The sequence below is a fragment of the Ovis aries genome, chromosome 5 (assembly GCF_016772045.2).
Source record: "Ovis aries strain OAR_USU_Benz2616 breed Rambouillet chromosome 5, ARS-UI_Ramb_v3.0, whole genome shotgun sequence".
Taxonomy (NCBI): Eukaryota; Metazoa; Chordata; class Mammalia; order Artiodactyla; family Bovidae; genus Ovis; species Ovis aries.
In genome coordinates this window covers 87,826,625-87,849,884 of record NC_056058.1, presented here as the reverse complement: position 1 = coordinate 87,849,884, position 23,260 = coordinate 87,826,625, and the positions used below count along the sequence as shown (strand labels likewise).

The following is a 23,260-nucleotide window of genomic DNA, read 5'->3' as shown; positions in this document are numbered from 1 at the left end:
GACCATATCAAGCTATAAATGTATTTCACACAGGGACTCAGTATATAAATCAGTGTTTCCCTTTATTTTGCTATACCTTCTACTTTCTATTCTATTTTTAAAATTTTGATCATAACTCACTAAATTGATTTCATAACTAATAGACCATTTAAAAACACATTTCAAGTTCTTGCATTGTGGCAAACACAAACACACACTTTTAGACTCTCTGGCAGCTACGTTTCTGGATGCAATTTAAGTATACTTTTAAATACACTCCCTCAGATATCTAGAAAGCAACAGCAAAACTACTGCTGTCTGTGCTGGAAAGCACAGTCACAGAGCATCAGCAGACACCCCAGGATGCAGTCTCTGGCTTGGTAAGACTGAGAGGCTGCTGCAGATTCAGCAGGCATGGCGCTGTAAACCAACACCTTTATTCAGTGCTTTTACTGTTTGCTTTAAAGTTATGGGGAGGGAGGTGGGAGGGGGGTTCATGTTTGGGAATGCATGTACACCCGTGGTGGATTCATGGCAATGTATGGCAAAACCAATACAGTATTGTAAAGTAAAATAAAGTAAAAATAAAAATTTTTAAAAAAGGTCAATTTATTTTTCAAAGTACTTGTAAAATGATTGAAGAAATTACTTTAAATAAATCTTGACAGCAGCATATATGACTATTTGCCTAACCAAAATCTTATTTATTAACTCTTATCTCTTCCAAAATATATGTGAACCCACTTTATAAAACAGTGGTTCCCAGTTACACCTTTATTTCATAGTTGGTAAATTTTCCAGTAGAAAAATTTGAGGATCAACTCTGTTTTCCAAGGAGGAACATTAAAAAATCACCACATATTACTATTATTATTTGATCTGAGTATTTCAAATCCAAAAGAGAAATGAAAAAACATCCAAAAATAGTCCTTTAAATTGAATGATTTCAGCCTCATGAAAACTTACTCATAGTCCTCATTTTATCAAATATCAGTAAAAATATTTATCATCACTCTCTCCTCAGACTGCTTTTGGGGAACTTTTGTTTTAACATTTTTCCTTCTTTCCCCAAAGTATAGATATTCGGCCACTCTTCTTGAGCTTTAACTCTTTAAATCTTAAGAATATTTTAAGTTTGCCCTAATTTTATCTTTTTCATCCAGTCAACGCCTAAGTCCCTTAAAAATTTCTTCAAAGATTACATTTCCAAGTCTTAAATATTTATGCTATTTATCACTGATGACCTATAAGCTATCTATATTTCTAATGAAAAAATATGCTGATACGAAAATTCCAACATACAAGACTAAAAGAATGTAAGAAAATTTCTGATACAGGAGAAGGTCTCATTTTGATTTCACTTATAAGAATTGTCACTTATTTCTGAAGTATATATTCAGAAATCAGACTGGTTCACAGCAAGTTTTTGGTAAAACTGGCGATCTTTTACTTTCAAAACAAAGAAAAATTACCTATTTTTCCAAATTTAAAAATAAAATGAGATTACATTTAAAAGAATTCCTCTTGGCTGACTGACAGAATTCTTAATAGTACTGAATTTTTAAGCATTAAGAATTTTGCAGTTTCTCACTGCATTGGTAATAACAAAAAACATGTAATGATAAACCTTCATGCTATACCATTTTTATTATATGTAGATTAAACAATAGGTAAAACTATAACTGGTGGCTCAGTGGTAAAGAATGCCAATGCAGGAGAGGCAGGTTTGATCCTGGGTCAAGAAGATCCCCTGGAGAAGGAAATGGAGGAAACCTACTCAGTATTCTTGCCTGCAAAATCCCTTGGACAGAGCAGTGTGTGGGCTACAGTCCACGAATCACAAGAGTCAGACTCAACTTGGCGACTAAAACAGTGACAAAATTATAACACACATTATTCAACATTCTTAATGTTTCTTTTGCAAAAATAAATACAAAATATTTTAGACCATGAGATATATCTAATCACCTAAATATTCTAAATTGTTTAAAAAGCAGGACGCTAAAAATAAATTACACAACAAATGGATAAGGAGAAGCTTCCCAAGAGGTTTTCAAAGAAAGAAAGAAGGTAGGGTTTACCTCTGATCTCTGCCAAGGAAGGAATGTGATACTTCCACTGACATTAGCAAAATCATCAACAAGGTAATTAACACCATCAGATTCGATCTGTGAAATAGTGTAAAAAACATGCACATAATCCAGAGCTCCTCTGGTCCGCTCCACTACACACGAAACGGTGGATCCCTCCTCTGCAATCTGAAATTGAACAGAAACTCTCTGTAAGTATATACTGATTCAAACCAGTGATAAAATTACAAATGCGTTCATGAAATTCTTTCACCATAAACTTTGTTCTCAAACTTTCTACATCTGTAAGAAGGCCTCTACATTCTTCCAGATATATCTCTGATTGCTAAAAAGTATTTACAATCATTGATTTTTCGGTTCATTCCTTTAAAAGGATAAATAAACGCAAAACGGCAAAAATTAACTATACCACATAATTCATTCATTGAAACCTCTCAAGTCTGGCACTGTGCTAGTTTTTTTTTTTTTTTTTTTTTTAAGCACAATCCTTTTTGTAGATAAGTCTAAAGAGGAAAACAAACTCATGATTTTATGATGAGTTCAGCACTGAAGTTAAGGGTAGACAGGGGAACACGGCATCAGGGAGAACTTTTTAGGCATAAACATAAAAAGTAATAAAGAGTATTTGGTGAAATAATTTGGAGGTGATACAAAGTATCCAGTGGAGAGAACCTTGACAAATTCCTGGTGGGGAGACAACAGGTACAGGAAGGCACTGATACCATGATTAATATATTTTTGCTATTTCTGACATAAATACATATATGTGTGTTTACATATACATGTGTGCATTTTTTCATGTGGAAAGCATTTTTATCTATACCTTAAGATAATGTTTAGCAATTACATGGAGTAGGAAATTGGAATATCTTAGGTCTTTATATTCTTGTTCTCCCAATTCTATTTTTATAGTACCAAATATATAACTCATAAAAAAAAAACTAAAACCGAATAAACAGAGCTCAAACTATTAATCTTAATATATAATGTCATTTTTAAATTTTTCATATCAATCTTAAGAACCTCTGATCAACATTAAATACAGCTATTTTGGTGCTAACATCAGAGCTGAAGAAAACAGACTTGAAATTTGTCTGCTAATAGGGAAGAGTCAGTTATTAAGGAGCATGGAAACACCAGATGTTGTTCCAGTAAACCCACTGAGTTTCACTGAGCATCAACACCCCTACTGCCTCATGGTAGACAAGATCAAGCATCCCAGGGGGCAGTATTGTTTAACTCCTTTATTTGCCTGTTCATCCACTAGCAGGAGTCCAAAGTGACCATATGGTTGTTCAGAAACAGCCTTTAGTCTGTTTCCTGATGGACATATTCTGTCTCCAGGTCCAACCAGAACTTCTAATCCACTGGAGCCTAAAACACAGGAGCAGGAGGTGATGGAGATTCAGTCCTACCTCTTGCTTCCTATGCTCATGTGGTCTAATCTCTGGAGACCCAAAATAGTTATCAGCCACTGGGTACACATACAGATCCTGAAGGACAGCACCCAACCCTTCAAGATGTTGTCCCTGAGCTGGTACTTTGGCTGAGTTTTCAACAGGACATTCCATTGTTACACTAGGCCCACTGCTTCAGGTGATGTTGTACATACACAGACAATGGAATATTAGCCGTAAAAAAGAATGAAACACTGCAATTTGCAGCAACATGGATAGACCTAGAGATTATCATACTAAATGAAGCAAGTCAGAGAAAGAGAAATATTATCTGTCATCACTTATATGTGGAATCTAAAAAGTAAAACAAATAAACTATTCACAAAACAGAAACAGGGAACTCCCTGGTGGTCCAGTGGTTAAGAATCAGGCTTGTACTGCCATGGACCCAAATTCAATCCCTGGCCAAGGAACTAAGATTCCACAAGCTGTGTGGAGCTGGCAAGAAAAACAAGCCAGAAACAGACTCACAGACACAGAATGCTTATGTTTACCCAAAGGGAAAGGGCGTAAGAATAAATTAGGAGTATGGCAAAACAGATACACACCATCATATATAAAATAAACAACAAGGATTTACTGTATAGCGCAGGGAACTACTTCATGCAAAGATGGGCTCAATAAAGGACAGAAAGGGTATGGACCTAACAGAAGCAGAAGACATTAAGAAGAGGTGGCAAGAATACACAGAAGAACTGTACAAAAAAGATCTTCACAACCCAGATGATCACGATGGTGTGATCACTCACGTAGAGCCAGACATCCTAGAATGTGAAGTCAAGTGGGGCTTAGGAAGCATCTCTATGAACAAAGCTAGTGAAGGTGATGGAATTCCAGTTGAGCTGTTTCAAATCCTGAAAGATGACGCTGTGAAAGTGCTGCACTCAATATGCCAGCAAATTTGGAAAACTCAGCAGTGGCCACAGGACTAGAAAAGGTCAGTTTTCATTCCAATCCCAAAGAAAGGCAATGTCAAAGAATGCTCAAACTACCGCACAATTGCACTCATCTCAAATGCTAGTAAAGTAATGCTCAAAATTCTTCAAGCCAGGCTTCAGCAATACGTGAACCGTGAACTTCCTGATGTTCAAGCTGGTTTCAGAAAAGGCAGAGGAACCAGAGATCAAATTGTGAACATCTGCTGGATCATCAAATAAGCAAGAGAGTTCAAGAAAAACATCTATTTCTGCTTTATTGACTATGCCAAAACCTTTGACTGTGTGGATCACAATAAACTGTGGAAAATTCTGAAAGAGATGGGAATACCAGACCACCTGATCTGCTTCTTGAGAAACCTGTATGCAGGTCAGGAAGCAACAGTTAGAACTGGACATAGAACAACAGACTGGTTCCAAATAGGAAAAGGAGTACGCCAAGGCTGTATATTGTCACCCTGATTATTTAACTTCTATGCAGAGTACATCATGAGAAACGCTGGGCTGGAGGAAGCACAAGCTGGAATCAAGATTGCCAGGAGAAATATCAATAACCTCAGATATGCAGATGACACCACCCTTATGGCAGAAAGTGAAGAACTAAAGAGCCTCTTGATGAAAGTGAAAGAGGAGAGTGAAAAAGTTGGCTTAAAGCTCAACATTCAGAAAACTAAGATCATGGCATCTGATCCCATCACTTCATGGCAAATAGATGGGGAAACAGTGGAAACAGTGTCAGACTTTGTTTTTTTGGGCTCCAATATCACTGCAGATGGTGATTGCAGCCATGAAATTAAAAGATGCTTACTATTTTGAAGGAAAGTTATGACCAACCTAGACAGCATATTAAAAAGCAGAGAGACATTACTTTGTCAACAAAGGTCCATCTAGTCAAGGCTATGGTTTTTCCAGTAGTCACATATGGATATGAGAGTTGGACTATAAAGAAAGCTGAGCACAGAAGAATTGATGGTTTTGAACTGTGGTGTTGAAGAAGACTCTTGAGAGTCCCTTGGACTGCAAGGAGATCCAACCAGTCCATCCTAAAGGAGGTCAGTCCTGGGTGTTCATTGGAAGGACTGATGTTGAAGCTGAAACGCCAATACTTTGGCCATGTCATGCGAAGAGCTGACTCACTGGCAAAGACCCTGATGCTGGGAAAGATTGAAGGCAGGAGAAGGGGACGACTGTGTTCTACCTCCCAAGGAAGGAGAGAGCTTACAGGACACTGTGGCCGGGTGCCCTCGCGAGCCCCCTCCCCCTCTACGCAAACCTTTAAAAATTTATCCAACACTTTTTGATTTAAGGCGACTACCCCACCTCCACTTGCGCCTTCCAGGAATTCCCCACTTTGCCTCCAGAGCCTCCCAGAACATTGCCTAAGGTTGAAAAAGATAAAGAGATTTTTTTAAAAAACAAAGGAGCTTTTAAAGCAGAAGCATACGCAATAAACAGAGCCTGCTCCTTGCAGAAACCCCCCCAGGGGGCCTCACCCAAGCAAAAAAAAAAAAAGAAAAAAGAAAAACAATCGTAATAAAAAAGATTCTACAAATAAAAAATGTTTCTCTTGTGGCCAAATGGGACATTTTTGCTGGCAATGTCCTGCTAAACAGAGACAACAAGCCATGCCAATCAACCCCAGATAGCTCAGGACTAGACTTCAGTTCCACCACCGCAACAATATTAACCCCTCTGATGGCTCTCTAACTTGCCTGCCAGGCTTACTTGGACTTTTACAGATATGCATATGATTGTTCACAGCCTCCCAACTGTGAGAGGCACGGGAAGCCTAAAACATAGAGCCTTTCAAAGAGTTAAGTTATTAGAGTGGTGCTGGTGTAAGATTTCATTATTGGGCCAATGCTTGTTGCTAAGTTCCCATATCTCTTATCCACTGTGCACCTGGGAATGCATTAGTTAACATAGTTGGAATGTAAGAAAACAAAATAGTAGCCTTGAAACTAACCACATCAGACTTTTGAGCTAATTGCTTCTTTCTTCATTGTAACTTACTGCACCTTCGCTCCCTAACTTACTGCACCTTCGCTCCGTGAGAGAAATGCAACTTTGTTTGATACTTTCTCAGGCTGACATAGATTAGAAATATAAAGGAAAAAAAAAAAAAAACACTTGAAGGGAAAATAAGTTTTCTGGTTGAGCAGCCTTTATCAAAAGAGGGTCTTAAAATGTTTCACAGGCCTCCAAGGCCAGAAGATAATGTACACATCATTTGTGGGAAAGGTATAAAATTCCTTTTTGAAAATAAAGCTATTGGGCCTCACTCGAAGAAGCTCGGTCACCCCATGTCAATCATTTTCTCTCTCTCTCTCTCCCCCCTCTCCCTCCCTCTCTTTTTCAGGCTGATCCCTTGCGTTCACTTATCTGCCCAGGGTTTCTAAGACCTAAACGGGAAGACATTCTGCGTCTTCACTCCCTCAGGAGACCCGGAGGGTACCTGTGGCCTCTGTGAACAGGGCAAACTCTTTGTCTGGGGGGTTTATTGGTTTTCTATGTAAACCAAGGAATACAGCCTCTTTCTCTCCTCTATTCTCTTAACTGCAAATCCTTTCCTTATCTCTGTCTAAATCTATATATCTCTCTCTCGCCACGCCATCCCCGCTTCCAATTACCCTGGATCCACCCGGGCTGGACCCCAGCAGATGACAGAGGATGAGATGGTTGGATCATATCACCGACTCAATGGACATGAGTTTAGGTAAACTCTGGGAGTTCCTGATGGACAGGGAGGCCTGGCATGCTGTGGTTCTTGAGGTCACAAACAGTTGGACACGACTGAGCAACTGAACTGAACAGGAAACTATATTCAGTATCTTGTAATAACCCATAGTGGAAAAGAATCTGATTCATTGTAACTGAATCTCTTTCCCGTACGTCTGAAACTAACACAGTATTATAAATCAACTACAGTTCAGTTTAAAAACTGGTATTTCAAGGCCATATGCAAATAGTATATTTTAATGTCATGACATAAATGGTACGCAAAGACTGGAAGAAACAATATAGAAGTAAACCTAGATAGAAAAGGACGAAGTACAACCAGCTCTGAAGTAATCCTGGTTTTGAAATGAGTATCCCAATACAACTGACATATCGGGAAGCATTCTAAACATAACATGGATTTCACAGTTCTTTATGTAAAACTTCATCCGTTAGAAAGATGGCAAACACGGAAAACTGCACCAGCTGAAACAAGCTACAGGGGCGTGCACACCTACCTGCTACCTCGGTTCAGCATGTGTATTATCAGCCACTTATCTGCATCTAATGTGACAACTTTCCCTCTGATTTCAAATAACACTCCTTCCATCACTTAACTGCACTTTCCCAACTTTTACAAACAAACTTAACATTTTTTTAAGGTATACATTCCATACTTGATAAGCATATTTAAGACTTAAAAACATTATGTAAACCTATTCTTTACTAGGTCCCTACATTTCAATTTCTCTACTACTGACCAATCTGGGGGGTCCTGTTCTCCTAACCCATCTTTCCCCTAGGTTCTGTGTTTTTCATTATGTGATTTGCCATAGTGTGGTGATTTTTAGGAACCCATCAATCATGTTATGTGAGGACTAACTATTCTGAACGTGGGGCTCTCCAAGCCTCAGAGGCTGGAGGGAAGAAACAACAGACAGACACAGGTGTTTAACATAGTACCTAATTTAGACACTAACATCAGCATGTTCATCACAGCCAAATGGTACACAAACACGCGTGTGCTGGAAAGAGCGCAACTTTGCGGTCACTCAGTCCTGGTGGACTGTTTCACTCTGTCATTTACCAAGCGTTCTCAGTCTCAGAGATCGCTTCTTAGAATGAAGATCACAAAGTCTCATGGGTTTTGGTGGAAGCTAAACAAGTGCTTTACATGGTCCCCAGTAATATAGTTAAATGCTAAGAAAAAAAAACCCTTACATTTCTTCCCCTTACATTGCAACCCCATGGATTGTACCCCAGCAGGTTCCTCTGTCCATGGGGATTCTCCAGACAAGAATACTGGAGTGGGTTGCCATGCCCTCCTCCAGGGGATCTTCCCAACCCAGGGATCAAACCCAGGTCTCTCACACTGCAGACAGATCCTTTACCACTTGACCCACCAGCGAAGTCCAAGATATAGATTAAATAGATCCAAAGATACACTGGGGAGTATGATGTTTCCTTATAGCTTTTTACCAAATCAATGACAAATAGCCAGGCAGGATATAGGACTAAGCTTTTTGTCTGCAAGAATCACATGAGGGAAAGTTGTCTATTTCGTTAAAATCTATCACATACTATTTTCAGTTTTAAAAAGAAAGACAAAAAAGACTATCCATATTCAATACAATGTGTAAAGATAAATGCTATATATCAAAATTTCATAGAAAATTTAATAACTTAATAATTTATACAATAAAGCAAATTTTAAAGTTTTAATTAGGGAAGAAGTTTGAAGTGTCAAGCACCCATAAAAAAAATCACATAGGATGTTTGGAAAAATCCATCTTAGTAACTTATAAATTTACAGAGAAATGACATAATGCCTGACATTTGCTTTTAAAATTAATTCAGCCAGCAAAGAAAAAAACAAGACTGACAAAAGGCTGATAAACATTAAAACTAGGTGAGAGGTAACTGGGGTGCCATATCCTATTTTTTGTATGTGTATCTCCCACTTTAAAAGATTTTTTAAATTCAGCTTTTTAACCTCCCCTCCCATCCCATGCCAGAGATTCTGACTCAGAAATGGGGTCTTGATTCAGGAAGGGTGTCGAGAAAAATGCATTAGATATTTCCATCCAAGACCATCCACGCACAGCACTCTGGGAAGTAGCAGATGAGATGATGAAATCAGTAATACCAGAAGAGGATTAAGACAGAGAGAATAAGTAATTAGAAGATTTTTTCTACTATTAAAATATTCATCTAATTGACTTTAGAATCATAAAACAAGCAAATGTTCAGGATAGTATATAAAAGGGCATAAAGGTAAAGTCAAGTCAAGTCAAGTCAAGTCGTGTCCGACTCTTTGCGACCCCATGGACTGTAGCCTACCAGGCTCCTCCCTCCATGGGATTCTCCAGGCAAGAGTACTGGAGTGGGTTGCCATTTCCTTCTCCTGGGGATCTTCCCAACCCAGGGATCAAACCCGGGTCTCCCGCATTCCAGGCAGACGCTTTAACCTCTGAGCCACCAGGGAAGCCCAATAAAAGGGCATAACACCCAGTAATAAACATCAGAACCACCATCAGTCATTTTTTCACAAGAAGCAACAGCAGCCACTACTGTTTCCTCTACTGAGTCAGGAATTTGTCATATCTTCAGATCATCAGAAAAGTAATTATAAAGGTTAACAGTGAGAAGAGTTTTAGAAATACATTTTCTAAAAAAAATAATACACTATAAGCCATGGCTTGGCTTTCTCTACTGAAACAGAAGATTAAAGCTAAACAATTACACATTCAATTAATTTTTTAGTTTGTTTCATGCTTGGGTGATGATGTGTGATATCAGATTATATCAGCATCACTTTTATCTAAAGGAATCTATTCACATAACAGATGGCAGGCATGCAAAAGCAAACACAGTCCAAGTCAAATAATATTCTCTTTCTACAAAGATCCTCTCAAAATATCTCTAAATTTATTCTTAAGCCACGAGTTTAAATATATAAAACATAATCCAGGGCCTTCCCTGGTGGTCTAGCAGTTAAGAATCTGCCTGCCAATGCAGGAGACATAGGTTTGATCCCTGATCGGGGAGGATCCTACATGCCACAGGGCAGCTAAGCCCATGTGCCACAACTACTAAGCCCTCACATGTGCCTAGATTGTGTGCTCTGCAACAAAGAGTAGCCCCTGCTCTCTACAACTGGAGAAAGCCAGAGCAAAGCCCCGACAACCCAGTGCAGCCAAAAATAAACCAATAAATAAGTCTTTAAAAAATAAATGCTTAAAAACAAACCAAAAATATAAAACATAATCCAAATATTGGCTGTAAAAGTAAACCAGTAAGACCTGCAATTTCTACGAATCATTAAGAAAGGAAACTTTATCATTATGGGGCATATAAGCTTTCAGGACATTCAAAAATAGTGAGAAAATAAGGTGGAGAGAAAATAACATTGAAAGTACAAAGAACAGCAGAATACAGGAAGGCAACATGAGAACATGGTTACTAGGCAACAGGTCCAACAAAAATCAGTCACCTGTTCAGTAGAGGGCCCTCTTGGAATAAAAAGAACTACTTGGCATACCCCACCAGGGCGCTAAACTATGTATAAGTTTGTTCATTCTTTCAATTAAACTTATTACATATCTGCTATTTGCCAGAACACACTGTACCTGGGTAGGAGGAAACATATCACAGAGTAATGTCATCTCTTTCAAGATGCCAACTAGCAGATTATGTCATATTCTGCTGCTGCTGCTGCTGCTAAGTCACTTCAGTCGTGTCTGACTCTGTGCGACCCCATAGACGGCAGCCCACCAGGCTCCCCCGTCCCTGGGATTCTCCAGGCAAGAACACTGGAGTGGGTTGCCATTTCCTTCTCCAATGCATGAAAGTGAAAAGTGAAAGTGAAGTCGCTCAGTCGTGTCCAACTCTTAGCGACCCCATGAACTGCAGCCAACCAGGCTCCTCCACCCATGGGATTTTCCAGGCAAGAGTACTGGAGTGGGGTGCCATTGCCTTCTCTGTGTCATATTCTACATACTTTCATTACCTGTTTCAGATCTGATTATGCTTTCATTTTAACCTTAATATTACTCTATGTCATATGAATCTATGAAAAATTTAAAAGCATAACGTAACTCAGAGAGAAGTCTTTAAGGATCTCTATTGACTTCAGCATTTTTGAAGGGATAAGAAAAAGTTAACTTTTCAATGTCACTGCAACAACACAGTGGAGAAGAATCTACAGAAATGACAGTGGTTCTTCCTTTTGAAAGTGAAGCAAGTAACCATAAAATTTAAACTCTGTTATCATATTTGTAGCAATACGCATTATCTGGAAAATATTGGTTCACCTAGTTACACAGATCTTCCAAATGCTGATGCATTTCACTACACAAAATAAGCAAATCACTATCAATAAAAAGCTAATCACTATCAAAATAAGCTAATATCACTTTGAATCTTAACTGAAAAGTCTTTAAGTATTGGAAAACAGTCAAGCTCACTTTAGTTTGTATGATGTTTCAACAACTCTTAATTTTTGTTTGAAAGCTCAAGTTTTTATCACTGGTAATAAATACTATCAGTTGTTTTCCTGGTACTCACTGGCTCACTTCATTTGTCTCCATAAATGTCTGCCAGGTGCCCAAATCTGAATAACCAAACTTTGTTGGTCATTTTTTCAAGTAAAAATGGTGTTCCACAAAAAGGGCAGCTAGTTCAGCTCACAACTCTATCTGCACACCTTCCACAATTACCATGTTTTGTTAATGCAGAGAAGTGTTTTATCTGTGCTTCTCATTTTATGATTCATGCATGTGCTAAGTCACTTCAGTCATGCCCGACTCTTTGAGACCCTATGGACAGCAGCCCATGAGGCTCCTCTGTCCAGGCAAGAACATGGAGATGTTAAGGGATTCTCCAGGCATGAATTATGGAGTGGGTTGCTGTGCCCTCCTCCAGGGGATCTTCCCAACCCAGGGATCAAACCTGCATCTCTTATGTCTCCAGCCCTCACTGGCGGGTTCTTTACCACTACTATGATACGCAGTGTTAAAAATGTGGGTTTTTAAGGGTTGAAATTTTATCAAATGAATGTTTTGTACTCCTTCATCAAATATACTCAAGTGAGATTTTCACCTCTTAAACTACAGGTGTGTGGTAATAAACAATAATGACAACTAATACAGTCAGGTTCTGCTGCCTTGACTCATACAAAGGCACTAGCAACTAGCAGTTTTGGCAACCACTGCTTTTGCAGTGCAAATGTCAATTGTCAATAAAATGAAAAAGACATCGTAGTGATTTATAAAATTAGATTTGATCTTTGGGGAACTCCTAAAAGAAGTCAGGAACCCATAACGATCCTTGGACTTAGACTACACTCTGAGAACAATTTCAGTAAGCAATCAATAAATACTGACGACGGTCATCACAACAAAAATATTTCACATCACCCTTTTTTTAAATCCCTCCCTGATGAAAGTAAGAGTTTTATACTTCTTAACACTTTCAGGCATGAAAATTCTATAATCTTCTTGACAATCAAATTGCAGTATCTACTATCTAAGACACAACACTTTTGCTGTATTAACCATCTAAACTTTTTCCCAATACAGATGTATATGCTATTTTTCTCTCATGTGGACTTACAGGATAATCAGTCATGTTTTCCTTTTCTTTCCAGAGATTTTACAACTACAGATGCTGTGGCTCATGTAAGGAAGTTCTATTCTGCAATCAGAGATTGACTGACCCCATTCAAATTCTGAAATATCTTGTAACAAAGGTATATATCTAGATGGAACTAAACCAACACCAACACAATCAATCAAGGGAAATTGTGAGACAAGCCAACTCTGAAAACTTAGTATTGAGTTTAATGGCCCAGAAAGCTAGAAGAAGTGAAGTCGCTCAGTCATGTCCAACTCTTTGCAACCCCATGGACTGTAGCCTACCAGGCTCCTCTGTCCATGGGATTTTCCAGGCAAGAATACTGTAGGGGGTTGCCATTTCCTTCTCCAGGGGATCTTCCTGACCCAGGGATCAAACCTGGGTCTCAGAGATACAGTAATGAACCCTGTTACACTCAGAGCTCTTTCCCCTTTGTGGGAGAAAGGGAAACCAGTATCTAAGTAGGCTTATAAATAACACAAGGAATTGAAAAGTGTGATCAGTGCTATGAAACAAGTAAGACTAGGTGAAGGAATGGAGACTGACCAGCGGGGAGAAGTGGGAGGATTACTTTAAATCAAAAAGTCTTCACTGAGAAGATGTCTTTAGAGCTGAGACTCGAATGATTAATTCTGCAGATCTGGAATTAGAATGTTCCAGATAGAGAGGCTAGAAAGTGCTGAGGCCCTGAGACTGGAACTGAAAGAAGGCAAGTCTGACCGAAACATGTTGATCAAAGGGGAGAATTAACACGAGAAGTCAGAGGCAGGTGCCAGGTCCTGAAGAGATATGAAGGTAAACTGATCTTACATGGTGCCAGAATGGTTCTCACAACCTGACGGAAGCCCCTTTGTCTTTTTAAAAATAAAGATGATATTGAAGATACAAGGGGGAAAAACAGCAGGTTAGAATTCACAAGATGTTAAATTCAAATTCCAGTTCTTCCCATCGCCTCTTAGGAGCAAAAAAAGGAGGAGAAAAATTCATATTTATTAAAATGCTAGTAACTGCCAGGCTTTGAATCCATTATTTGATCCTATCTCATTTCATTCAACTATGGTTAGTTATTTTCTAAGGTCTCTAAGCAGCCATTTCTAACCCTACTAAATGGAGAGAGTAATATTTGTTGCAGTACCTTAGGAATCGTCAGAAAGTTGAACAAAAAATTTAACATGTAAAGTTCTTTGATGACTAAGCATCTAAAGGTACTATCATTAAAGATAAAATATATTTCTCTTTTAAATCAAAGGAGGACATTTGTCCTCTCTGTCTAGGATATTCTATTGCTGGTGTAAAATAGAGCAATTACTGAAGATCTTTTACGACTGTCACCAAACCAGAGTAGGAGGGGCAATAAAACACTCCAGAGAGCCAGGAACGCCGATCTGAGCTACAAACGAGGCCTGTGACCTAGATATTTTTTCAAGTTCTACCCTTCACATTTTTCTTAATTGCTTCAATGTACGTATATACCCCTGTAAACCTGCAAGAATCAACTTGCAAAGGGAACGCCTCTCTAGTTCCCTGGCATCCTTTCACAGACACTGAGCTGTTGCTGTCACACACAACACCTGTGAAGCAGTTTCACGCGATCTCATGTTACTGAGCAGGAAACCAAGATGATTACAAATCTCTGAATGCTTCGAAAAGGCTGATAAGGATGGTAAAACTGCCTAATGAATTAAGCTGGCCAAGAGGGTGATAAGAAAGGCATTTCCACCCAGCATGGAAGAACGTTGTAACTACTGAAGAATATTTCACATGTGGGGGGAAAAACACACACAAAAAAATATATTTTAATAAAATTTCAATTATTCACAGATGCTTTCAATATATATTATTTCACTTACTTACCTGGTAACCAGAAAGTAAATTCCATGTGGAGTACAATTATGCATTCTGTGAAAGGCATTAACCCTAAGGGTAATTGCTAAAGCTGCCTTTGCTACATTATTACTTCTCTCTCCTCATTAGGCTTCTGATTCAAACTGAGAACTTACAAGAGCAAAGACCTTATAATTTACATTTTCACCACTGTCTATAGCATACTTTCAGGTCTAGTGTCAACACTCAAGCCATCTTACCAAATGAAAGAGAGTCCACTCCCAAACAAATCCACATGTGACAAGCTTTTTCACTCTGAAATTCACCAAGCTCACTACTTACCTCTGGTATACAGGATCCTGTGAAACCAAACAAGCCATTGGCATTGTCACTTTTTTGTATTACCAATCTTGCTGTAGTATTCTCTTCGGAAAGGCGAGCTCCTCCATATACAGAAACTAGCTTAAGAATGAATAATTCTTCTCCTTCCTCTTCATTGTCATCTCTTGCAGAAATAATGAATGATTTGTTAGTTTCTCCCTGTCTGAATTCCAGATATCCAGAAACAGGATGCAAATCACTCTTGGCTGGCATGGCGTGAAGTTCATAAATTTCTTCAAGGGTCAATTTCCGCTCATAGGACCTCACATCCTGCATCAGACCTGTAAATCTGTCGTTGCCATTCACTCCTGCCCCAATTCTCAACGTTCCTGGACCTGAAATTAGAAATGGGTTTAAATGCTACAATAACCACAACTGCACTATCCTAAATGACAAGTGTGCTTCAGAAAGTGAAATGACTTTATTAAAAGGTCTTATTAGGTAAGCAAAACTTTTGCATAACTAGAACACAAAGGCTATTTTCTGTCAATATTATAATGAAAAATGAACCAAGAATCACTGGGATTTAAGACATTTTGTACCAAAGGATATGTTGTACATGTGTATGTATGTGTATATACAAATGTATGTGTATATATTCAGACAGACATTTCTTCCAGGAAATTTAAAAATTTCCTTGCACATCTAAGAATGGAATGATTCAACTCACAATTTTAAAACTTTAGTATTACTGTTCTTTGAGAACTTCAATTCTTGGTCTGTTAGAAAGTTACCTTGAGTTAAAGTTGTGAGAATTCAGCAAAAGAAATTCTTATGGACCAAACATAACTTTTTACCCAAACAATCAATGCAATAAATGTAGAAAAAGAAATATCCCTTTCTAGGAACAACAATTATATGAGCCCAGGGACTTTTTCATGATAATAACAACATGCAGCTTAATTACATTGCTATGTAGCAATAATAAACCCTTTCAGGAATTCAACAATTCTTCTTTCTTTACTTATTCCCTCCAATAACTAAAATATTTATAGAAGATGAGAGTTTGGCGGTGATTTGGGATTCCCTCCATGCCTTCTCCAGTGGTTCTGGACTGACTGAAACAGTGAAATGTCTACGATAGACAAAAATATAGATGAACTTCACACACACCATTGAACAAACCTCAGACACTCAAGTGTACACACTGCTCAATCCTATTTACCTAAATTTTAAAAACATTAAGAACTAATGTTAGGCTCTTAGAAATGGCAATAGTAGCTAGGCATGGTGGTGAGTCAATGACTAGCAAAGAGAAAAAGAGAGGGTTTGCGGAAAAAAATATCTTGATGTGGGGACTTGTTATATGGAGTGCTGAAACTGATTCATTTAAAAATTCATGTATCTGTACACTTATGTGTACTTTTATATATTTTATAATAAACATATAATACCCTGCATTTCATTCATAACCTAAATATATATATACACTTTCTCCACTTTAAGTTACAAATTACATAAACAATGTAAGTTCCTTGCAGCAAGCTACACAGAGAAAAGAAAGACCAGGTCTTACTTTCCCCAGTCTTTCCCATTCTCATTCTACCACCATGCAATCACCCAAAAAAATCAATGTTAACAAACATATGTATATATTCACAATCAAATGATAATAATTTAATGCCACAGAGTGCTGTAAGCATAGTTCTTGAGGTTGAAATCAGCAGCGTGTATATGTTTTCTTTTGCCCATCTTCGTTTCTACTAGGAAAGAAAAAATACAACCAGATAGCTAATGCAGGAGGTTTCAGAAGGAAAGATAATCTGTTAAGATATCATACAAGCTCTGTTCTATTTTCCCACTTAAAAAAAAAAAAAGCAGAACCAAATCACAGGACAGAGAGGCTGGGAGAGAATTGTGATTGTAACAGAGATAAGTGATATTTGGGAAGAAACATGTACACCTGTGCGCTTCTCAAGGAAACAGAACACTGAGGTCCAGCTTAAAGACAACAAAGATCCTCTCTATGAAGCACACCATAGAATTTACAACTTGAACTCCTGTTACTTGAAACCTCTGTAATTGCTAGATTGATTGCTTAATATAATTTTCTTTTGACTCCTCTTTAATCTTATCTCCACTATACTCTACCTCCAGAAATACTGAGCTGGTAGCAGTTTCCCCAGATTCATTATTCAACATTCCACACCTTTGTTCTTTTCTCTATCTGGAATATCATGCCCAATTCTCCTATGACCACAAGAGGAATAAATGTTTCTACTTGGTAATTTTTTTTCTTTCTTCCTACCATGTGTTGAAATGATCTGTTTGCATACCTTTCTCCCAGAGCCCATTTCAGCTACCTTCAAAGGCAGAGTCTCTGCCCAATTCATTTCTACAGTACCCAGCACAAAACTTATGGTCTTGGTAGACACATAGTTTTATTTAAAGAAATTATAAACCAAAACACCAAGCAGATTTTTAAATACTAGCTAGGACTTTTTTTTTTTTTTGATTGAAGGAAAATTGCTTTACAGAATTTTGTTGTTTTCTGTCAAACACCAACATGAATCAGTCACAGGTATACATATATCCCCTCCCTTTTGAACCTCCCTCCCCTCTCCCTCCCCACCCCACCCCTCTAGGTTGATACAGAGCCCCTATTTGAGTTCCCTGAGACATACAGCAAATTCCCATTGGCTAACTATTTTACATATGGTAACATAAGTTTCCATGTTACTCTCTCCATACATCTCACCCTCTCCTCCCCTCTCCCCAGAAATATCTGCAAGGCTTTTAAGAAGCCAAAATTTTTCAAAACTCAAAATTCAGGGTCCTAATTGTGGAGATGACACTCACCATCAGTAATGGCTTCTCCTTTCAGACTCTTGATTCCTCTGGGCATTGCATTTCCATCAAGGTAGAATTCAATTATACCATCATCCAGGACAATTAGAAGATGCAGCCAAACATCTTCTTCCAAATATTTCATGACAGTGGTCTTGGCAACATACGTAGCATTGGAACCCAGAGTTTTGTAATGGAGGGAAAGTGTCACGTGGGATTCATTTGTGTGAATTTTTACGCCATAGTAGATGCCTCCATTACCATCATCCTTTGCTATAACAAATCCATTCGTATTGGCATTGGGCATTACCCAAGCTGAAAATGTAAAGTTGGCAATTGAGTTGTTCCTCGAGGGATGGTATTTTGGATTAACAGTTCCAAATGCACCCTCTAGTCCACTGAAGTACAATGCATCTGTTCCACTATGGTGACGCCTCATGTGTGGCTGTGAATGCACGGTGCTGGGAAAAGTTCCAACCAGCAAAAAATCTATCACTGGAGGCAAACCAGCAGTGAACTCACTAGACAATACTTCCCAGCCTACTCGTACATCACCAAAGGCACCCTGCTGTCTCAGAACGGTAAAGTTGGTGATATAAGACATAGCGTCTTCCGAGAGGACATCTTCTGCCACTTCTCTCTCTAGGCACTCTGGATCCAAGATGAAAACTCCAAAGGGATCATCATTGAATGGAATCATTACTGTCACCTGGAGGTTGGTTGCTGCCAGTTGGCCCCCAGGACCTGGGGACCCACCTGTAATGAAATCAGAATGAAAACTCAGAATTGAAAATACTTTCCAGTATAAAGTGAAGGCAACAGGAATTTGTTTACCAAACTTCTCATTAAGTACTTTACTTGTTGATCAATGAACATAGTGTCACCATATAGCTTTCACCTCATTTTCAAGGGTATTCATTGTAATTTCATTAACAACCAGCTGAGTCTGAAGAGGATATTAACTAGTGTTAGTTACTCAGTCGTGTCCGACTCTTTGCGACCCCATGAACTGCAGCCTACTAGGCTCCTCTGTCCATGAGATTTTCCAGGCAAGGATACTAGAGTGGGTTGCCATTTCCTTATCCAGGATATTAACTAGAAAGTCTTAATTCTCATGCTTAAAACTAAAATTGATGGGGACACTGACTATTATTTAAATTACAGTACAAAGGCCAAGCTTTTTAAGCTATCATGAATCTGTACTTCCTATTGTCTATTACTGTTTCACTTGAGATATTCTATTTGGTGTGGGGGAAAAAATTTATTTACAAGTTTGAGTATGGAAATAAGTTTCCATCCATAAAACTTCATTAGATGCATTTTCTATCTAGCTCTAGTTATTTCAGCATAAAATATTAAACTCTAGTGGTAAAATAAAATAGATGGGAAAACACTGCACCTGAAATGTTTACAAGCTTTAAAATATAAAACTCGTTGAATTCAGGAATTTTGTCTGGAAAAGCATGGAGAATTATTGGTTTGGCTCCTTCTCCATCCATAAAGTTAATAGTCCCTGAAGTTTCATAGAACTCTTGTCCAGGTTGCAAAGCAGAATCATTGTGAAAGAGCTGCCAAGCCACAGAAACATTGCCAAAGTGTCCCCGGTGCCTCAAAATCCTATAAAACAAAGTAAAGAAAATTATTTCTTATGAAAAATGTGGAAGTGGCAAATCCAACTCTAGTGAGAATTTTCTGTGTTATTTCAGAAATACACTTTGTCTATCATCTTTAATATAAACCAGCCAGCTAGGTCTTACTGAGCAACCGGAAGAATCTCATGGAAAAGGACAAATGAAGTAGAACCTTAAATAATAAAGAGAAGAATGCTTAAAAATCATAGTCTTGGAAATCCAAACTAATAGATAAATTCTAAGATAAATTCAATCAAAAATATACAGATGAGAATTGACCAAAGTTCTTCAAAAGCAAAGCCCAGGGCGAAGGTAGGTACCTATCACTTGAGAGAAGAGTTTCAGAAGACCTTGGATAATTCAAGTCTCTGTGTTCTGATGAGGAACAAAAGTTGGGGTTAAGGAGGGTAAAAAGAATAATTTCTACTTACCATCTAAAATGTCAAGAGTTTTAACAAATGAAAACAGCATAAAGAAGTTTACAATTTAATCAACCAACTCAATTATTCCATTCATAGGCATACTTTTTTTATTTTGAAAGATTAACTGTTTCAATTTTTTGCATGTGTAAAGATTTTATTTACTTCATTCAAATTTCAATTTGCCTTATGTAAACATGCTTACCAAAATGAATTAGTCTTTCCTTCTTCGACTGCTTTGTCTATGGGCTCCAAAGAAAAAATACCATTTGGGTCATCATTAGCTTCAATTATCACTGTAGCTATTGCATATGGGTATACAACTGTATCACCTAAATTAAAAATGGAGGAGTCAAAATAACAAAAAAGTACTTAACTTACTGTTAAATCTGTATTTTTAAACTAAGAAACAGCTTGTAATAAGGCTCAAATTCCAGGAGGAATTTCCTCATTGAAGGTCATAAATGAGAGAAAGAGATGCCTAAATGAGTTTACTATGACTTGTCTCAGAGGAAATGTTTAATTACAGAAGAATTATTTTATTGAGAAACATACATGACATTTTTATAATAGGAATATCGCTTCACTAGTTTAATTAAATATTTAAAACATAGCTTTATCAAGTTTCAAAATGTTGAGGTAGATTCATTTCATAAAAAAACAATGAATGAAAGGATTATCCTATAAGATACATTAATTAGAATCACTGGCTTAAGTAATTCCCTTTCGATCTCTGCCTTCACATAGCGGAGTCTAATCTGGTTGTACACAGAACAAAGCAATCTTTATGATGTTGAACATGACTTCTTTCTACTCCAATTCTTTCCACAGCCTGTTAACACTGTAACAGCCAATAAATTATGTCTCTTCTCACCAGTCCCTTGAGGTCCATAGCTTTTACTCTCCACTGCAGCTGTCACCTCTGTAACCAAAGTCTTCTTCGTCTTTACTTACCTTTCATCACTCCTCAAGACCCAGCTCAAGCAACAACTCTTTTGGGGAATTTTTCCTTGAATTCCCAAGTTAAGTGCATCTCTGCTGTGTTCCTACACCACTTCACACTTTGTCAATCTAACATAGCAATTATCACATTATACTCACACATACACACACTCACACACATACACACACATTTCACTATAAGTCCTTGAACAAATGCTTCTTAATCAGCTTCATCTCCTAGCAGGGTAGAGGCTCGGTCACTGATATTCATGAAAGTTTACTGAACGGATACAATTAAAACCTTGAAAATTAGGTGAGGACAACACCTAAAACTAAACTTAGAGAAACAGACATGTGCGGCAAACCAGCCCATTATAAGTAATTTATATAAATATACAGCTGTACTTAACCATACTAGATAATTAGCCAATGAAAAAAGGAAGAAACAAAAAAGACAGACAGTAAGTTATATAAAATATCCTGATGTTACAGAGTAATAGAATAACTTAAAATATATCATAAACTCTAAAACAAAAATAAGAAAGCCTAATTTTGGTAGGGCTCTGCTTTCATGCACATTTGTGATGCAATATGTCACAGGTGGTTCAGCAAATAATAGAAATGAAGGGAAACAGGAAGACACCAAAGAGAGTCAAAGGAATAGGAAGAATGACAAACAGCACAAACAAAAAGTAAGCAATCTCTATTTTTTCACCATCTTCTTTCTGAGTTTTTGCATGTAAGAGGCATGAGGTACACATGCACACAGAGGAAGGGACAGGGCACCACAGGAACCCAGCCCAAGGTGAGAGCTTGCTCAGGGAAAGAAGGACACCTCCAACAGAGAAAACCTTGGTGCTCGATGCTGGAGTCTGAGTGGAGTGGGAGGACATCCACGTGATGGAAGAGGGTTGGCCTGGAGCAGCAAGTGAGAACCCAAGTGTAGTAAGGGTTGTTTAGCAAGGAGGTAAACAAAGCAATAGAAAGTGGTTACACATAGGGTGAACTGATTAAATAAGTAAACATACTAAAGATAACTACAGGCCAATATCACTGATGAACACAGATGCAAAAATCCTCAACAAAATTCTAGCAAACAGAATCCAACAACATATTAAAAAGGTCATGCAATATGACCAAGTGGGCTTTATCCCAGGGAGGCAAGGATTCTTCAATATTCACAAGCAATCAGTGTGATACACATTAATAAACTGAAACATAAAAACAATATGATTATCTCAATAGATGCAGAGAAAGCCTGACAAAATTCAACACCCATTTATGATAAAAAAAAAAAACTCTCCAGAAAGCAGGCACAGAAGGAACATGCCTCAACATAATAAAAGCCATATATGATAAACCCACAGCAAACATTATCCTCAATGGTGAAAAATTGAAAGCATTTTCCCTAAAGTCAGGAACAAAACAAGGGTGCCCACTCTCACCACTATTATTCAACACAGTTTTGGAAGTTTTAACCACAGCAATCAGAAAAGAAAAAGAAATAAAAGGAGTCCAGATTGAAAAAGAACAAGTAAAACTCTCACTGTTTGAGGTGACATGATCCTTTACATAGAAAACCCTAAAGACTCCATCAGAAAATATACTAGAGCTAATCAATGAATATAGTAAAGTTGCAGGATATAAAATTAATACACAGAAACCCCTTGCATTCCTATACACTAACAATGAGAAAACAGACAGAGAAATTAAGAAAACAATCCCATTCACCATTGCGATGAAAAGAATAAAATACTTAGGAATAAATTTACCTAAAGAAACAAAAGACCTATGTTCATGGATCGCAAGTATCAATATAGTGAAAATGAGTATACTACCCAAAGCAATCGATAGATTCAATGTAATCCCTATCAAACTACCAATGATAGTTTTCACAGAACTAGAACAAATAATTTCACAATTTGTATGGAAACACAAAAAAACTCAAATAGCCAAAGCAATCTTGAGAAAGAAGAATGGAACTGGAGGAATCAACCTGCCTGACTTCAGGCTATACTACAAAGCTACAGTCATCAAGACAGTATGGTACTCACACAAAGACAGAAATATAGATCAATAGAACAAAACAGAAAGTCCAGAGATAAATCCACACACCTATGGACACCTATCTTTGACAAAGGAGGCAAAAATATACAATGAAGAAAAGACAATCTCTCCAACAAGTGGTACTGGGAAAACTGGTCAACCACCTGTAAAAAAATGAAACTAGAACACTTTCTAACACCATATACAAAAATAAAATCAAAATGGATTAAAGGTCTAATGTAAGACCAGAAATGATAAAATTCCTAGAAGAAAGCATAGGCAGAACACTCTGACATAAATCACAGCAGGATCCTCTATGACCCACCTCCCAGAGTAATGGAAACAAAAGCAAAAATAAACAAATGGGACCTAATTAAACTTAAAAGCTTTGGCACAATGAAGGAAACTATAAGCAAG

At 37.8% G+C, this 23,260-nt stretch overlaps 1 protein-coding gene across 1 annotated transcript in view; it reads right to left on the bottom strand.

Annotated features, from left to right (window-relative positions):
* ADGRV1 (adhesion G protein-coupled receptor V1) overlaps positions 1-23,260 on the bottom strand; it is a 552,816-nt gene that overhangs the window by 463,506 nt on the left and 66,050 nt on the right. The window contains exons 18-22 of the mRNA XM_027970511.2: positions 20,061-20,187; positions 19,205-19,422; positions 17,818-18,561; positions 14,980-15,353; positions 2,061-2,237 (exon numbers count right to left, since the gene is read on the bottom strand). Of these exons, the coding sequence (XP_027826312.2) occupies positions 2,061-2,237; positions 14,980-15,353; positions 17,818-18,561; positions 19,205-19,422; positions 20,061-20,187 (1,640 nt within the window). The remainder of the gene's footprint in view (positions 1-2,060; positions 2,238-14,979; positions 15,354-17,817; positions 18,562-19,204; positions 19,423-20,060; positions 20,188-23,260) is intronic.